Here is a 14,368-nt window from a genome sequence, read left to right on the forward strand (position 1 = left end):
TGATGGTGTTTGTGGAGTTCACTGCTGTGGTTATGCAGCGTTATTACCAGTTGTTGGCAGGGGAGACACACACAAACACGCTGTGTTACGCAAATTCTGACACAAAAACAATCATATACTGCGTCTTAAGGCAACCAGACCAGCGGCACAATGCCGTGTCACCGTGGAAGGCTTTGAGGTGTGGGAGACACAGCCCCGTGTTCTGGACGAAAATTACGTCAGTTGTGGCTGAACTGCACCTGTTGAAATGGAGAATACAAAACGGTTTTTGTTACTCTGTTAGCGGCTTTTCGAGTCGACGTACGTTAGTCGACGAGCGAGCGAGGTAGTTGCTCCTTGTTGACCCCTGCCAGCAATCGCATGAACTGACAACTTACAACAAGCGCCAAGGGAAACTTTTAGTTTCGACGCGTGAATTAAAATTAACCCCTTCTTTCTACCTTCATTTATGTAGAATGTTTCTTTGAGACATCCTCTACGAGGTACGAACGCTAAGAGTTAATTCTATGATCAATGTGGAACACAAGCTGCAATGTGCATGAACCTGCGTTTAGTAGCCACTCTTGCCATTAAACACCTTAAAAGGATCTAACCGACCGTTTGGGTCAAATGAAACAGGACTGTTTCATGATCTCCATTTTTCAGAGAAAATTGTTTCCGGTCCCAAGCTGACAAAAATATAGGAGGTAGTCAAATGGAAACGAGACACTTGGAAAAGAAGTAAGTAAAGTGCTTATTATTTCAAAAGTAATCGCCATAATGGTTAATAAATAAATAATTCGGTTGCCTTCGGAACCATGATTGTACCCAAGCTTGCACCTCTTCGTCCTCAACAAATCGACGGCAGTGAATGTCTTTCTTCTGAACAGTAAAAATATGGAAATCGTATGGGGAGAGATCGGGACTATAAAGGGGATGTATTATGGCTTTGAAGCAAAACTTCTGCAGTGTAGTCGGAATAATCTTGGCGACACCTCCTAACAGAATGTTGCCATCTTTCAACGTTACTGGTCGTCTAGACTTGACGGCGCGCTTTAGTTCTTGCAAAGTGTCCGCGTACCGCTGTGCGTTAATTGTGACGATCTGTCCCTGTGCAATTTCCATGTTTTCGGAGCAATGAAGGAAGACATTCTTGGCCGTCAATTTGCTTCAAGAGGAATGGTGCGTGACAGGGTACAATCATGGTTCCATAGGCAACCGCAAACACTTTTCCATCTTGTCTCATAGTGAGATAAAAGCATTAACACTTAGGGCGATTAATTTTGAAATAATAAACACTTTATTTACTTTTTTCCATGTGTCTCATTTTCGCTTGACAGTCCCTTATAAATCTTAAAGAGGTACACCTTACTTATTTATTTAATGATAATTAGTTTCGAAGCTATAGCCTTATTGCCAAATGCTATTGTATATAAAAACACTTAAAGAGCGCCGGCCGGTGTGGCCGAGTGGCTCTAGGCGCTTCAGTCTGGAACCGCGCGACCGCTACGGTCGCAGGTTCGAATCCTGCCTCGGGCATGGATGTGTTGTGATGTCCTTAGGTTAGTTAGGTTTAAGTAGTTCTAAGTTCTAGGGGACTGATGACCATATATGTTAAGTCCCATACTGCTCAGGGCCATTTGAACCATTTTGAACTTAAAGAGCAAATCGCACTTTAATATGAAGATAGAAAGTTGTGAAAAATATTTAAGTGGATGGTTTTTTTTATCACATAGATTCAAAGACCACAGAGTCTATAAAACATGGAATTAAATCTAAAATTAGACAATTAAGTATGTGAAACAACTTAAGAGAGAATGTGAATGCGATTAAAAAGTTGCCCAAATTGAAAAACAAATCAGTTTTCGCGACTTTATATGTTGGGATTTACTCTTCATGCGTAAGGTGTAGTGTCGGAACTAACTATGACTGTAAATAAAAAAGGCAAGAGTAGTTCTGTAAGATTTATTTGCTACAGCAATTATGCTGTTTCTGATTTTCCTTAGGTTTTCCAGTACCTTGAATAACGCGTAGTACTTTAGGGTGCCACACAATGCCACAAAACCTGACGCCGCTGTAACACGTTGTGTGTATCACACGCCGGCGATACTAACGCACGGATTTGCCTTCCTCGTTATGGATGGATAAATCTCCATAACTATTTGCAAATTTCGGATGTTGGTCTAAGCAACATACAATTCATAGTGTAACGTGCGCTTGGGGCACACAATACTCATTAAAGCCTGTACTATGATAAGTGAATGGGGTTCACTTTACAAGACAGGATTTTTGTATAGATATTGACCGCGTGTACCTGAATGGTGACTAATCAGACTTACACCCACTCTGTAATAACAATGATACGTCAATTAAGTTCGGAACGCAACTACACGTCAGGACGGACAAAAGAAAGCACAACAGATGCTACCAATTTGTTAATAATACGGTCGCCAGCCTAATTAGGCATTAACTGAGTTTCTTCCCTGTACAAGTTGGCAGATATTCGTGCAAAGCAACAAGTAGTAACACTGCATAATATAGTAGAATTTTAGAACCAGAAAATCTATTGAACTGATAGTCTCACGTTCTGTACTGATATGGAAAAACCATAAATACATAACACTACACTATAATGTATACTTCAAAACTTCGTACTGTCTATTGATCTGATTAAAATCGGGCATAGGTTACCCTAGAAACAGCACTTTCGAGTCACACACACAATGTCAATTTTGTTAAAGATAAAAACACTCATAAATTTTGAATTTTATATTGACTTTAACTTTTGTTGGTCAAATCAATTTAGAACGCTTCAGAATTCAAATGAATAAAAAAAGGGGGGGGGACCCTGAAACTGTTATGATCACTGTATAAAAAAAAATTAATTACTGACACCATTATGCGCTCAAGATTTCCAATATATGAGTTACTACTCTCTTTATCTTATTTCCTACTCATTTAAATAGCTTTATATCTGTCTCAAGGTAATTAAACTTCATTACTAAATCAATATTAAAGTTATCTTCCAACTTTGTCGGACCTTCGTTATTCATTTACTGGTTCATTAACAAAACAGTTCTTTAAACACCATTCTTACATAGTTAGGTCTGCAGGTAATTGTTATTAACACAAAATTTAATTTTTCATTTCGGGACACTCGGATTGCACAACATTTGGAAAGGGCCCTATCTAGGTTAGTTGTGAGGATAATTGAATGATAGGAAAGTTCTGGTAAAATTTAAGTTGTTATTGAACAGTATGGAACAAAAGTAACACTGGTCCATACGAATACAGTACTAAAAGTTTCAACCTGTTCGTATCGATGCGGCGGTTGGCAGGCGGCGAGATGGCGAGGCACAAAGCACACATACAACCACAGCTATGGCTGTTGACGTATCGGCACTATTTCTTCATAGCGTCGCAATACTTTTCCATTTAGTGCCTATGGAATTATGCCATGCTGTATGGGCGTTGGAACGGCATACCCGAGGCTCAATGAAACTAGATCTTCCAGGAGAGCCTCCTCGTTCCAGAACGTGTTGCTCAGACCAATGCCAACTCCAACTACTACTGCTGAGCCCGTTGTGCCGTGCAGCGCCCGTGCGCATTTTCCCGCGCTTGCCTGCCATCCACCTTTTCCCGCTCCCTTACAGACAGGGTATTCACCCGAGGTTTTGTATTCTACATATCCTAATACATTGCCTACGTACGGACCAGACGCACAATTACAGTTTTAACATCTTACAACAGCCTCAACATTTGTTACACTTCAATTCTATTACAGTATTGTTTGACATTTGACATGAACATTAATATTCACATTGAAAATTGTTTACAGTTTTCTTAACACAATGGCATGAAACAAGAAAACAAATGAAATCAGAACATCAATTACTCAAGTTTAACGAAAAATCAGATGGGGAAAAAAATATTATTTATATGTACAATAGTACAAGGAAAGCCTACTAACCAAAGCTGAACAAATAGCACCTATAACCAAAATAAAAAAATACGCATGGTGGACAGAGGAATGTGACAAACTTATTGAGCAAAGAAAGAAAGCATGGCAACAGATGCAATCTCAGAAAAATGAATATAATAGGCAAAATTTCCTGAGTGTAAGAAAACTAGTGAGTAAAAACCTCAAAAGAATTAAAAAAAGCACAAGAAGATCAACTTCTTTTGCAGATCAACGAAGACTTCAACAAAAACAAGACTAGGAGCTTTTACAGAACTTTTAAACAAAAAATAACCAAGTACAGCCCACCGACACTCCAATTACAAGATAAAAATGGTAATATTGCACACAACAACAGGGATAATTGCAAAATTTTGAGGGAATATTTCAGAAACCTTCTCAACTGTAAAGAACCAATTGCAAAAATGGATTTCAGCAACTCAACTTCAACAAGTCCTAACTCAGAACCACCCACTGTCGAGGAACTACAATCAATCATTTTGAATCTCAAAAACTATAAGGCTTCGGGAGAGAACCAAATTACAGCTGAACTGTGGAAAAATGTCAATAGAAATGCCATAGAATCTCTCCAAAACATATTTGAAAAAATATGAAAAACAGAAAGAATTCCGGATGAATGGAAGATGGCCCTCATTCACCCAATTCATAAGAGGGGATCCAGAACAGACCCCAACAATTACAGAGGGATTTCGCTCCTTGACGTAACATACAAAATACTGTCTAAAGTCCTTTTGAACAGAGCAGAACCCCAGCTAGATTGTCAACTTGGAGAATACCAGGCAGGCTTCAGGAAGGGAAGATCCTGCCCAGAACAAATTCTAAACCTCAAAAATCTTATGGCCTACCAAAAATCGAGAGCAAAAGCGTATGTCATCACATTCATTGACTTTCAAAAGGCGTACGACTCCATAGACAGGGAATCTCTAATCTCCATATTAAAAGAATTGAACCTAGACAATAAAACTACAAACCTAATTAGAGAAACCATCACCAACACATACTCCAAAATTAAATTTATGGGAGAACTCTCAGACCTATTTGAGATAAAAACTAGAGTACGACAAGGTGATGGACTCTCTCCATTGTTATTTAGCTGTGCCCTAGAAAAAATAGTAAGAGAATGGAACAAGAAAATCAATAGTGGAATCCGACTAGGAACAAAAAACAAAGGCATCAAGGTTAATTGCCTAGCATTTGCAGATGATATGGCCCTACTAGCTGAAACATGGGAAGAAGCCAAAGAACAGATCCTCGAATTACAGAAACAAGCAGAGAAAATAGGCCTTAAAATTTCTTTTGAAAAAACCAAAATAATCACAAATAAAAAAAAGCCAGTGAAATATCTTAAAGTAAGAGACCAAAAGATCGAAATTGTTAAAGAATTCAAATATCTTGGTGAATGGATTAGCTGGAACGCCCTTGAGAAAAAAGCAATAGAATTAAGAAGAAACAAAGTTGAACTAGCCTTTCAGCTTACTAAAAATACTTATAATAAAAAGTCCCTCTCATGGAATTCAAAAATAAAACATTACAACACTGTCATTAAACCAGAAGCACTATATGCAGCTGAGACATTATCTATCACTAACCATGGCCCAATTGAAAGGCTAGAGATCAAAGAAAGAAAAATATTGAGAAAAATTTTAGGCCCCAAATTTCATAACAACAAACTAATTCATACCAAAAATGAAACACTCTACAAAACCACAGAAAAACTTTCGGATACAATGAGGAAAAGAAGAATTGAGTTTTATGGGCACATTCTCAGAATGAACCCAAATAGACTTACAAAAAGAATGTTTGACTACTTCAGGAATAAAAAATCCAAACCAAATTGGTTTATCCAAACAGAGAAAGACTTAAGAGAACTACACATCACAGAAAAAATGCTCACAGACAGGACCGCAAAAATGATAAGCAAAGACAGAAAAGAGGGATTCCAGCTCCAAAATAGAAAGAAAAGAACGATTGTCATCTCTGATGAGGAAAGAAAAGCAAGATCAGAAAGAATGAAGCAGTACTGGGCGAAAAGAAAGGCACAGAACACACAGAAGTGATTGATTTAACGTACCCCAAAGTTGGGTGAAACGAAGAAGAAGAAGTACAACGTCGTCGTTGTTCAAATGGCTCTGAGCACTATGGGACTTAACATCTATGGTCATCAGTCCCCTAGAACTTAGAACTACTTAAACCTAACTAACCTAAGGACAGCACACAACACCCAGTCATCACGAGGCAGAGAAAGTCGTTGTTGTTACAATAGGTTTACATGTCACCCCGGTTGAGGTGTCCACTGATAAGGGTCTTTTGTATCATTATGGGGTAACTGTTATAAACTACTAATTACATCGTCTAATTTATTTCTGTCGAATTTTGCACAGGTAAACATTACACAGACTGCAATTCTGGACTATCCAGTATTGCTTTATCTAAAATCTGCGAAATATTCTTGATACGTAAACAAGATTCATGATGTGTAATAGTTCTCAAAAAGGCAATTAATATATAGTCAACAGTAATTTTCTTCGTGGGTATTCGTTTTTGCGCGACGAACTTCCTGTAATCCAAACATCACGCCTGCAGTGACAGCGATAGGCAACACGGTGAACTACACACTCGTGAAGTTTTGCATTTAAGACACGCGTGTCTATGCGATGTACACTCCTGGAAATGGAAAAAAGAACACATTGTCACCGGTGTGTCAGACCCACCATACTTGCTCCGGACACTGCGAGAGGGCTGTACAAGCAATGATCACACGCACGGCACAGCGGACACACCAGGAACCGCGGTGTTGGCCGTCGAATGGCGCTAGCTGCGCAGCATTTGTGCACCGCCGCCGTCAGTGTCAGCCAGTTTGCCGTGGCATACGGAGCTCCATCGCAGTCTTTAACACTGGTAGCATGCCGCGACAGCGTGGACGTGAACCGTATGTGCAGTTGACGGACTTTGAGCGAGGGCGTATAGTGGGCATGCGGGAGGCCGGGTGGACGTACCGCCGAATTGCTCAACACGTGGGGCGTGAGGTCTCCACAGTACATCGATGTTGTCGCCAGTGGTCGGCGGAAGGTGCACGTGCCCGTCGACCTGGGACCGGACCGCAGCGACGCACGGATGCACGCCATGACCGTAGGATCCTACGCAGTGCCGTAGGGGACCGCACCGCCACTTCCCAGCAAATTAGGGACACTGTTGCTCCTGGGGTATCGGCGAGGACCATTCGCAACCGTCTCCATGAAGCTGGGCTACGGTCCCGCACACCGTTAGGCCGTCTTCCGCTCACGCCCCAGCATCGTGCAGCCCGCCTCCAGTGGTGTCGCGACAGGCGTGAATGGAGGGACGAATGGAGACGCGTCGTCTTCAGCGATGAGAGTCGCTTCTGCCTTGGTGCCAATGATGGTCGTATGCGTGTTTGGCGCCGTGCAGGTGAGCGCCACAATCAGGACTGCATACGACCGAGGCACACAGGGCCAACACCCGGCATCATGGTGTGGGGAGCGATCTCCTACACTGGCCGTACACCACTGGTGATCGTCGAGGGGACACTGAATAGTGCACGGTACATCCAAACCGTCATCGAACCCATCGTTCTACCATTCCTAGACCGGCAAGGGAACTTGCTGTTCCAACAGGACAATGCACGTCCGCATGTATCCCGTGCCACCCAACGTGCTCTAGAAGGTGTAAGTCAACTACCCTGGCCAGCAAGATCTCCGGATCTGTCCCCCATTGAGCATGTTTGGGACTGGATGAAGTGTCGTCTCACGCGGTCTGCACGTCCAGCACGAACGCTGGTCCAACTGAGGCGCCAGGTGGAAATGGCATGGCAAGCCGTTCCACAGGACTACATCCAGCATCTCTAAGATCGTCTCCATGGGAGAATAGCAGCCTGCATTGCTGCGAATGGTGGATATACACTGTACTAGTGCCGACATTGTGCATGCTCTGTTGCCTGTGTCTATGTGCCTGTGGTTCTGTCAGTGTGATCATGTGATGTATCTGACCCCAGGAATGTGTCAATAAAGTTTCCCCTTCCTGGGACAATGAATTCACGGTGTTCTTATTTCAATTTCCAGGAGTGTAATTTTATCAATTCGAATCATTTTTAGCTGCTCGTTTTACTTTTACCGACACTAACGCAACTGACTGGTACCGTCACACCATTTTTTAACGTCTTCTCTTGAAAAGATTTTGCTGTAACACCGTCACGGTTTATTGATTGAATCTTGTGGCAAAACTGTTCTCAGCTACCATAAAATTTTAAGCGGAAACGAGAGGTCGTGGGGTTGGTGCCAGCATGGAAGACGCCTTGTTAGCATGGAATCGAAAATGAGTAAATACAAGGAAAAAAACAGGGAAAAACAAATTTTATCCTAAGAATAGGTAGTGGAGCCGTAAGTTTCTCAGTTTTCAAGTTTTCATTCATTCAAAGTGAATGTGCCGCTGTCCACACACACTATATAAATATATATATATATATATATATATATATATATATATATATATATATATATACTCTCTGACAAAAACAGTGAAGTACCTAGGATACATGATTGGATGTCATTTTCACTTCACACATGTACACAGTGTCGGCGGTTATATAATTGATTACAGTAGAAATTCTCCGTCACATGTACAACAGCCACCAGAATACATTAATGTTGTTCATGTTTGATGTAGTTGGCAGACCTGGAGTCGTATGTAAAGGGCGTGAATTGATGTTGAGTGATTACTGTGGAGGAGACTAAGATGCCACGTGCTCGTATGATGCAGCGTTATCAGGAACTGTCAGACTTTGAAAAGGGCCTGATCGTTGGTCTTCATCTAGCCAACAGATCAAATCGTGTAATATCCACGTTTTTGGATCATTCGTATGTGTCACTGGCTCGATGTTGGACTGTATGGGAACGTTAGAGGAGGCATCCTCATCGTTAACGTTCCGATCGACCACGTAAGTCCATTAAAAGAGAGGACTGCTCCATTGAGCACCAGGCACATCGTTCGCAGTCCGAGAAAAATTCACTAACTCCCTGCAATATTCTGTTTCATCCCGCATAATTGCTCGGACACTACTAGCAGCTGGAGAAGGGAATTACCGTCCGATGAGTAAGGTGCCATTAATACCACAATAAAGACGGTTCTTTTAGTGTGGTTTCGTGACCAGGAACATGTACTGACGGTGAAAGGCATCGAACTGTGCTCAGCGATGACTCACGGTTTCGTGACCATCGTCGGCGACTATGGCAACGACCTGACGACGGGTCCCGTTCTTCAGTGTTTTGGAGAGGCACAGCGGTGTTACTTCTGGTGTCGTCGTGTGGTGAGCCATTGCGTACGACTTCTGACCACGAGTGGCCGTCATTTATGGAAATATCACGGCACAATGGCACGTCACGATACGTACTGCTTCCTCAAATATTTCTTCACGTGCGATCGAATCTTGGTGCCATTTTTCAAAAGGCCAGTGCTTGTCTATGCATGACACCTGCCTCTATGAACTGTCTGCGCAATGTTGGTACTTCTGTGTTCAGCAAGATCCCCAGGTATGTCCCCGACAGGACACGTGTGGGACCAGGATGGACGTTAACTCCGTTCAAGTGGAAGTATTCAGGATATCAAGAAGCAGTTTCGAATGCTCTGGGTCACTTTGCTTCGGAAGATGACGGAAGGGCTTTGGACACCGTTCCCAACAGAATCCGTGCATGTGTCCTGGGCAAATGGGATACAGTTGCAAAAATGGCTCTGAACTCTATGGGACTTAACATCTGAGGTCATCAGTCCCCTAGAACTTAGAACTACATAAACCTAACTAACCTAAGGACAACACACACATCCATGCCTGAGGCAGGATTCGAACCTGCGGTCGTAGCGGTCGCGCGGTACCAGACTGAAGCACCTAGAACCGCTCTTCCACACCGGATACAGTTGCATATTGATAAGTGGGCTCATACTGTCAAGTTCTTTGTAAATTTGACTCAATATTGTAATCACTGAAATAACATAACGTACCCTCTCAACCCGAAATTTTTCTTTATTTCCCTTTACCTCTTATGGATGCTTCACTTTCTTTTTCCCAGGCAATGTGTATTTGCACTAACTCGGACAATATTACTTACCACAGTCATTGCTGGAGCGTGACCATACATTCCCAGTTATCTCGGATCCTGCGTACTCATAAGTACTGAGATATTTTTGCCTCTGATATCATAGATAGTTTCGTGTGTCAGTTTTCGCTATTTGTAGTGATAGTGTAGTAGGGTTTCATTAACAGTAAACAATTTGAGTCTCCGGTAGCTTAAACGCCGAACGAAATATCCATGTGTAGTATGCAGTCTTGCACAGTAGAAAATATTACATATAGGTTTCCCAGTTGCATTTTTATTCTTTATTATTTATTTTGTATCGGTTGTCGGCTTATTGCACCATCTCAGGAAATATCTGACTGGCGTCCAAAAGTGACTCTGATGTTAACAAAACAATGAGCTCAACACTAAAGAGGAAAGACTATTCTATGAAGCCAGACCATGACGCAATACGTCACAGCTGCGGTGACAGGTTGGCGAAAGCTGTCAAATCGTTTTACTGCACAGGAGAAATGAAATTAGTGTTTATCGACACTACGTGACACTGTCTAGGTTTAGTTTGCGGTTCATTGAAAGAAACAGTCAAAAGTCACAAGCACAAGCTGTAATAACTCTGAATGCCCCTCGCCAATATTGCGGACCCTCCAAACACGTCATGATTTTCTATTCAGAGACGCTTTTGAGAAATCTCTGGACTTTAGTATTGAGCTCACTGGTATGAATCTAAACATTAGAAACAAAGATATTATCAACAGGTATAAAATGTTTGTCAATGGCATGGTTTTGGATGAGAAATGTGAGATTGACGTCTGATCGAGAAACATGATAAATTACGGTGTCAAAATACAATTTAAAACGTTGATAGTACGGAACACAATACATAACGAAAACACAGAATACTAAAATATACAAACTGTATGAATGTAATTCTAAATAATCAGCTTAGTTCATCTCCAGTGTTAATTTTCACATAATCCAACTAATCTATAGCACACTCCCTGTTCTCAGTCCGAATGATCACAGTCTTTTGCACAAACTTGTACTCCAACACATTTGCTATTATTTCTTACTTTGTTTTTCCTTACAACCTAAGTGTAATATACATACAAGTTGTATATTTAGTCTTGTTTGTTATTGCACCCGTTTTGTAAATTATTATTTAACGCTGTTATTTAACGTGTTTGGTACATAACAAGAATCATCAGCGCTCGAGTCGACGTTTTTCATCTCATGAGCAAAGATTCTGTGCATGTGTTCAAAAATGGTTCAAATGGCTCTGAGCTCTATGAGACTTTACTTCTGAGGTCATCAGTCCCCTAGAACTTAGAACTACTTAAACCTAACTAACCTAAGGACATCACATACATCCATGCCCGAGGCAGGATTCGAACCTGCGACTGTAGCGGTCGCGCGACTGTGCATGTGTGATAGTATCTGTGTTTCTAACTTTTGGTACCCTACACACTAATATCTATTGTGGACACTGGTCCATTGTTTGCTGACGATGCTCCAATAAGCCGATAAGCCGAAAACTGGTTCGAATAAAGAAATATGACTAGACGATAATGAAAGTATTGAAAAAATGGTCAAATGAATTGTGGAATGGTATGTGTAGATGTAAGAAACAGAACCGATTAAAAATTTGACGCACCTTTGAGTTAAGCTCAAAATCACGCACTACAAGTGGCATGGCTATTGAGAATTTTAAATTCAGTTTTGAATTTTAAAGGATATAAGAATATATGTCTGGTGAATTACGTGATGTTAAGCGGTAAAATTTTTTACGACTATTATTAACGATTCTAAGTAGTACACGATATCGAGCATCAGTCAAAGTCGCATCAAACGTTCGTCTAATCTGTTTCATTTTGTAACTAAGACGTTACAAAATGAGACCTCACGCTGATCAGTTTCATACCCGATTTATCTATTTCACACTCTTGTGAAAAATCTGTTCTGTAGTTTTACCTCAAATCACAAATTCAGTTTTTCTTAGTTATCCTAATTGCTTGAAAGTAATAACATTTTTTTGTAAGAGTACGCCTCAGGGTGGTCAGTTTGTTGGTATCCCATATTTAGTTTGGCTATGAAAATTCGGTCAAAGATCTATTTTTTACTTTCGAGTGAGTCTCGTTTTCACTGCATTCAAACATTACATGGAAAATAGCAGCTTTTGTTTGGTTTCCAACCTTAAAGGAATGTTGGTAAAGGTACATGAGAAACCTCAGGCGACCCACAAGTGACCGAACTTGTGGGTCAAGGGTCACATAAAACTCTAGATTTGATATTTCATATGAAGTTTAAATCCTTTTGGAATATTGTTCCAGGAAAAACAGCAGTCTATTGATATTATAACTTATTTAATAAACACAAGTCGTGATCGCTTATGAGTTGTTAAGCTTTATTTTTAGGAGGCCGGTTTCGATCTTCTAAGAGAGCATCATCAGGGGGATAGAACACTGCCCAGACTAGCTGCCCCTTGCCATCGATTCTTACTGTTATCGAGAAATGTAGATCTGATGATGATCTCGTAGAAGATCGAATCGGTCACCTAAAAATAAAAATTAACAACTCAAGTCTGATCACGACTGTGTCTCTTAAATAAATTGATACGAAGTGCCTCATACGGGACGGATTGTGGATCATTATGCAGCATGTGTGATATGCATGTGCGCAGTTCTACGGGGAGCTGCACTACGTGGACCTGTCGCACAACCACCTGCTGAGCATCCCGGCGGGCAGCTTCGAGGCGCAGCGCAAGCTGGCCGAGCTGCGGCTGGACCACAACAAGCTGTCGAACGTGACGGCGCGCACGTGGCAGGGGCTGGCCGCGCTGACGGCGCTGTCGCTGCGCCGCAACTACCTGGAGGAGCTGGCGGCGGCGCAGTTCGCGTCGCTGCCGCTGCTCGAGGAGCTGGACCTGGGCGAGAACCGGCTGCAGCGCGTGGACGCGCGCGCCTTCGCCGGGCTGGGCGCGCTGCGCGTGCTCTACCTGGACGACAACCAGCTGCGCGCGCTTCCCACGCCCGCGCTCCAGCCGCTCGCCAGCCTCGCAGAGCTGCGCGTCGGCGCCAACGTCTTCCCCCAGCTGCACGACGACGCCTTCAAGTAAGCACACGACTGCCGTGGCACCCTGTAGCGCTACTGCCGAGCAAACTATCCCAGGCTCAGAACGAAACAGAAATACCATTCCAGCTACTAAGTTCAATGTGTTTTGGGTGTGTTCCGAATTGAGCAAATACATTTTTTTTCTTTCTACCCAGACATGTTTCGCTGCAGTTGCACTGTCATCAGCCGGTGTTTCATTTTCTTTGTATTAAATAATATTCAGATTCCTCTTTTCTATTTGTACGTACAGCAATTTCAGTTCGTAAGAAAAGTATCCACAAATCTAAAATCACACAAAATATTTATTAATAAATACCTTGTAATTACGAGGTATTGCTTTCTCTGTTTTTCTTTGTAGCTGTTTTTCTTGCACAGTTTGTCATCTGCAGACACAGAGAACTTAAAAGGAATATACACTGAAGCACTCAAAGAAACTCGTACAGACATGCGTATTCAAATACAGAGTTATCTAAACAGGCAGAATACGGCGTCGCGGTCGCCATTGCCTATTTAAGACAACAAGTGTCTGGCGCAGTTGTTAGATCGCTTACTGCTGTTAAAATGGCAGGTTATCAAGGTTTAAGGGAGTTTGAACGTTGTGTTATAGTCTGCGCACGAGCGATGGGACACAGCATCTCCGAGGTAGCGATGAAATAGGCTTTTTCCGTACGATCATTTCAATAGTGCACCGTGAATATCAGCAATCCGGTAAAACATCAAATCTCCGACATCGCTACGGCCGGAAAAAGATCCTGGAAGAATGGGACCAACGACGACTGAAGACAATCGTTCAACGTGGCAGAAGTGTAACCTTTCTGCAGATTGCTGCAGATTTCAATGCTCGGCCATCAATAAATTTCAGTTTTGCGAACCATTCAATGAAAGATCATCGACATGGGCTTTCTAAGCCGTAGGCCTGCTCCTGTACCCTTGATGACTGCACAACACAAAGCTTTGCGCCTCACTTTATCCCGTCAACACCGACAGGTAATTCATAATGTTCCAAGACAGTATATGTTCCAAATTACTGCTGCATAACAACGGGGGCCCGAAGTGCCAGCCAGCCGGGATGGGACTTTCAGCCGGTGCCCCACATCCGACACCAGGCTGGTACCACGTCCCGCCTCAGTCACGCGAGTCGCAAACATTTCTAAGCGTTCTCACTAACATGCCGACTCTGTGAAATTACAGGGTAGGTCCAGGACAAGAAAGGAGGAGG

General features: G+C 42.2%; 1 protein-coding gene across 1 annotated transcript in view; it reads left to right on the forward strand.

The window, feature by feature from the left end:
• Positions 1-14,368, forward strand: part of LOC124802676 (leucine-rich repeat-containing protein 4-like) — a gene marked incomplete at its 5' end in the record, with an annotated part of 83,260 nt that overhangs the window by 3,144 nt on the left and 65,748 nt on the right. Inside the window, one exon of the mRNA XM_047263607.1 lies at positions 12,719-13,149. Within this exon, the coding sequence (XP_047119563.1) occupies positions 12,719-13,149 (431 nt within the window). The remainder of the gene's footprint in view (positions 1-12,718; positions 13,150-14,368) is intronic.

This window comes from Schistocerca piceifrons, chromosome 1, assembly GCF_021461385.2.
Source record: "Schistocerca piceifrons isolate TAMUIC-IGC-003096 chromosome 1, iqSchPice1.1, whole genome shotgun sequence".
Classification (NCBI taxonomy): Eukaryota; Metazoa; Arthropoda; class Insecta; order Orthoptera; family Acrididae; genus Schistocerca; species Schistocerca piceifrons.